This window comes from Grammomys surdaster, unplaced genomic scaffold (assembly GCF_004785775.1).
Source record: "Grammomys surdaster isolate TR1022 unplaced genomic scaffold, NIH_TR_1.0 186, whole genome shotgun sequence".
NCBI lineage: Eukaryota > Metazoa > Chordata > Mammalia > Rodentia > Muridae > Grammomys > Grammomys surdaster.
The window spans coordinates 7588942-7593520 of NW_021604631.1; the positions used below are offsets into that span (position 1 = coordinate 7588942).

General features: G+C 39.3%; 1 protein-coding gene across 1 annotated transcript in view; it reads left to right on the forward strand.

The window, feature by feature from the left end:
• The window catches only part of Wee2 (WEE1 homolog 2), a 21379-nt gene extending 17078 nt beyond the window's left edge, over window positions 1–4301 (forward strand). Inside the window, 6 exon segments of the mRNA XM_028768341.1 lie at window positions 121–228; window positions 355–440; window positions 1323–1493; window positions 2408–2550; window positions 4146–4218; window positions 4221–4301. Of these exon segments, the coding sequence (XP_028624174.1) occupies window positions 121–228; window positions 355–440; window positions 1323–1493; window positions 2408–2550; window positions 4146–4218; window positions 4221–4301 (662 nt within the window).
• Window positions 4302–4579: the final 278 nt, after the last annotated feature.

Genomic DNA, 4579 nt, shown 5'->3' on the forward strand with positions numbered 1-4579 from the left:
TTTGTAGTTATTCTGCAATCGTACCAAAGGAGAGAAGCTGGAATGTCATGACCATGAAAGGCCCCTTGTGGGGGTGGGAGCTCAGAAATCATTACTTATGTCTACTCTGTATTTTTTGAGGTAACATCTTCATTTGTCATAAGATGCAGAGTGACTCTCCTGTAGGCCCAGAAGAGGCTGAAAGTGAAGCGGGCTGGTTTCTCAATGCCAGTGTGACATATAAAATTGGTGCGTCTTCCTTCTATCCCATCAGTATATTACTCTATAAACAAACTGATAACTACATTTACTCCATCCCTAAGGAAGACATGTTCTTAAAAACACCCTTTCTTTTCTTTTTTTTTTTTTTTAAAGGTGACCTGGGCCATGTGACATCAATCAGCAAACCTAAAGTAGAAGAAGGAGATATTCGTTTCCTGGCTAATGAGATTTTGCAAGAGGTATAAATTAGGGAAACAGGGTGGAGGAGGGCTTGTATTTTTCCATTTTTAATTTCTGAAACAGAATCTTGCTGTGTTATCCAATATGGCTGCTGCAAACCTCTTGTCTCCCTATCTTAGCTTCCCAAGTAGCTGGGGCCACAGATGTTCAGTGAATTTTATAATTAATTTAACTGTTTTTTATACTTTCAAATGAAGGCTCATGGTGCCCCAAATGAAGAGTATGTATTTGTAACTCAAACTTATTGCGTCTCATTTACATTCAGAATAGAGACCAAACACAGTAATGAAATTCCCAAAATGCATAGAAATGTTGTCTTCATCAGCAACAAATCAATATTTACATAGTTCTTTCTAAAGATCCCCTTACTGTTTTTAGTATTTCTTAGAATTCTTAGCCTTGTGGATCCCATAGGATGAAAAAAAAAATCTCTTCATGGTCATCTTTGTCTTTATCATGTTATCTTCCTGATAGCCCACCAGTTCTGATCACTAAAATGACTGTTAATTTCTGCCCATCTTCTAGGCTTCCTGTTAAGTCTGACTTAGACTATAACTTCCTTCTTGGTAATACTTAGGGAAAAAGTAATTTCTTATGACCAGTTAATTTTATGTTCTCGCCTCCTAGAATCTGACAGAAATGATGCAGAGATTCTGCCTTGGGCTCTTGGGGCACAGGAATATTATTAAGGCTTGTTTATGTTCCCTTAGCTTCTTAGGCATGAACCAGCAACTACGGTAAATATAACTGTTGGCCCAGAAGAAGTTGAAAGTGAGGGCCCATGAGATACAGAGCTTCTGTGATACCAGACCTCTGCCAATCACATTTTAGACTCACTATCTTTGGCAGACTAACTGGTCTTCTTGTTTTCTGTTTTGTAGAATTATCAACACCTTCCCAAAGCAGACATATTTGCCTTAGGGTTGACAATGGCAGTGGCTGCAGGAGCAGAGTCATTACCCATCAATGGTGACATGTGGCATCATATCCGCAAGGGGAACTTTCCAGAGATTTTCCAAGAGCTCTCAGATGACTTTTATGGTCTACTCAAGGTGACACATCTTCTGAGATGAAAAGCAGATGAAACATCTATATTTTAAATGTGAAGGTGTGGTGGTAGGGGTCAGGGGTTAGGTAAACATGAACTTGGTTGGATCCGTGCATGAACAGGGGTCGAAAGGATGTAGGAAGTTCAGACAAGACAGAATGAAATTTCTTAAGGAAACTTAACTTCCACGATACACTGATGTGAACACTTTTGATTTTCTCTTCCTAATAACCCTGTAGAATGGCAGGTGGCACATCTTTCTGCAGCAGAGGAAACCCAAGCTCAGAGGAGCTCTTGTATTCAGTTAATAATTGGCAATTCTAAATCAAACCTCATCTTTCCCCTCCAACTTCAGGGTTTGCACTGTTGTCAGTGGCCAGCAATGACACTGTTTTCTAAAAGAATCACTTAAAGAGTATCTTTAAAAGTGTAAGCAACTTAGAGTTAGAATAATGGTGGACTGCATTTACTTAAGAGTTTCCCATAGCTGAAAGAGGTATGTGAATGCCCTGGAAAAGTGGAGACTTGCAGAGAAGACTTGGGACAGTTTTTCTCAAGTGATAGTGAAGCAACAGAGAAAGTAAATGAAAGAGTATAGGTGATTAATCTATTGTATTGAAAGGCTGAAAGCCAAAGTGCTCTTCAGGCAACACACAAGAGATGTTTAAGGATTTTAGGATCATTAAGAAACACAAAGAAGTACAATATAGTGGAAATCCAAGTCATAGGTATAGGTACAGACAGCCAGTGGTACCAGGCATGTTCTACCTTCTGTTCAAGGTACAACAATGTTTCCACTGATGACACACAGCTTTGCAAAACTTAGCAGGAGATATAGAACTGAAGTTGGCTTGAATGGGGAGATACTGTCAGCATCGAAATGTTTGTTTCCTTCCATGGTCCTAAATCTGTCTTCAGAACATGATCCACCCAGCTCCAAAGAAGAGACCTTCCGCAGCAGCTCTGGCCAGAAGTCAAATTCTCTGGCCCTTCCTGGAGAAGACAGATGAACTCCAGAGACAACTGAATTTGGAGAAACATAAGACAGCCACACTGAAAAGGTATAGTTTGTTGTTGGAGTCAAGAAAGGATCTGTTTGAACCACTCGCAGTGGTCTGACTGGACTAATGTGTCTCTATAGACTCGTGTTTATTGCATAATCTACATCATCAGACATAGTCTCTGACCACAGGAAGGCTGGCAGTGTGCTTTATTTTATGGCATGGGACTCTGCAGCTCTGTGATTAGACAGCTTGAAAGAATTCCAGGTAACGCAAAGGAAGCAAGAGGGAGGAATACAACACCAGCAATAAGCAAGCTGAGGGACAGCAAGTATCAAGAGTAACTGGTGATCTCACAAGCCATCCTGATGTGGCATCTATGTAGGCAAGATCACAGAACTTCTAGTCTTAGCTAAATAGTCATCTGTTTTAGGATGCTTAGGTGAGTAGAGACCTGCTTTAGAAAGCATCAAGTTACAGAGAAAGAAGGCAGACATCCTATCCTGATAACATGTTTAGAGGATTATATGTTTTCCTGAGAAAAGGCAATCTGACCTCTGGTTGATGTAGGTTTATATTCATTTGTTTATTTATTTCTTCATTAGACAAATGGGAATTAGTATGGGTGTGGTTGGAGGAAGTCATACAATGATTTTTACATAAGCTTTTGAAGGAATTCTCAGTTTATTTTTGTATATGTGCACTATTGAAAATGAAAGGAAATGAAATATGGTCCTTGCTTGAAATTTGCTTAAGAGTTCAATTTTGATTACCTACAAAGTCCATCCTGGAAGGACTAGCTTGAAAACCTGAACAGTCACCAAACCCTCTTTTGATTTTGAGCTGCCAGCCTCAGACTGGCAAAAGACTCCCAGCCTTTAGTGAGGTAATTAGCTATTTCCAAGAAACCACTTCATATTCTTTTGCTCTTTTAGAGTTTCATTGTTTCAGGTAATAAACTACAAAACACATTCACACATATATGTATATATGTATATATATGTGTGTGTGTATGCATATATATATGTGTGTATGCATATATACATATATACATATATATGTGTGTGTGTGTTTATAGGAATGCAAATTGTCTGTGAAGATGTATTGTACATACTCTGTGAGGCTAGGATGAAGGTACAAGTGACTGTCATTGTTCAATACAAATGGCATCCATCATATAAATGAGGCAGATGACATCTTGAAATTGTCTAGATCAATGGGTAGTAAACTTGTTCTATATAGGACTAGATATTCAATAGTTCATGCTTTGAAGGATGTATGATTTCTGCTGAATTGATTCAACTGTGCCATTCATTGTTCAATGAAAACAAGCACTGAATATGTATTTGTAATATGTATGTATATAGCAGATAAAAATGAGTAACTGTTTCAATAAGATCTGTAGTTTGTTGCCCCACAGTTCTTACATTTTGCCTAAAGAGTTGTTCACCTAGAATTTTAATTTTAAAGGTGATTTATGAAGCATCCGTGTATCAACCTTTTAAATGATAGTAAAAATCATAAGAACTGATGATGCCATTCTGCATGCAGCTCAGGCTTGACTCTGTAAAAACTGAAGTAACAAGAGAAATTAGCGGTGATGATAAATACTCCCTCTCCCTAGGGAAGACTTTACCTGTCTCCTTTGATTGCAGGGAACTGAAAAAAGCTCAGCATATCCAGACCCCTCAGAGAGACATCCACCATTGTTATCATCAGGCCTGCAAAAGCCCGAGAGCACAAGACACCTCCTGGTGGGCAGAGGGAGGAAGGAGCCCTCATGCTTCACCTGTGGGGCATCCTCCGTGTAGGGATTCACTTCTCACCAGGTAGCCTTTTGCCACACAACCTTCTGAATACTCTTACAGGATACAAGATGGAACCAGCTTGAATGCACAGAGATCTCAAAAGCCACCCTGATGTGGCATCTATAGGCAAGCTTACAGAGCTTCCAGGGTTTCTTCTTAGCAATCATTGGTCTTGTGTATCACAGATACTGGAGACTTCTTTTCCCTAATGATGAATCTCTAGTGCCACTTACTAAGGACTTCTCATGAATAATGGCTCTGACCTGAAAGAAGAAGCAGAA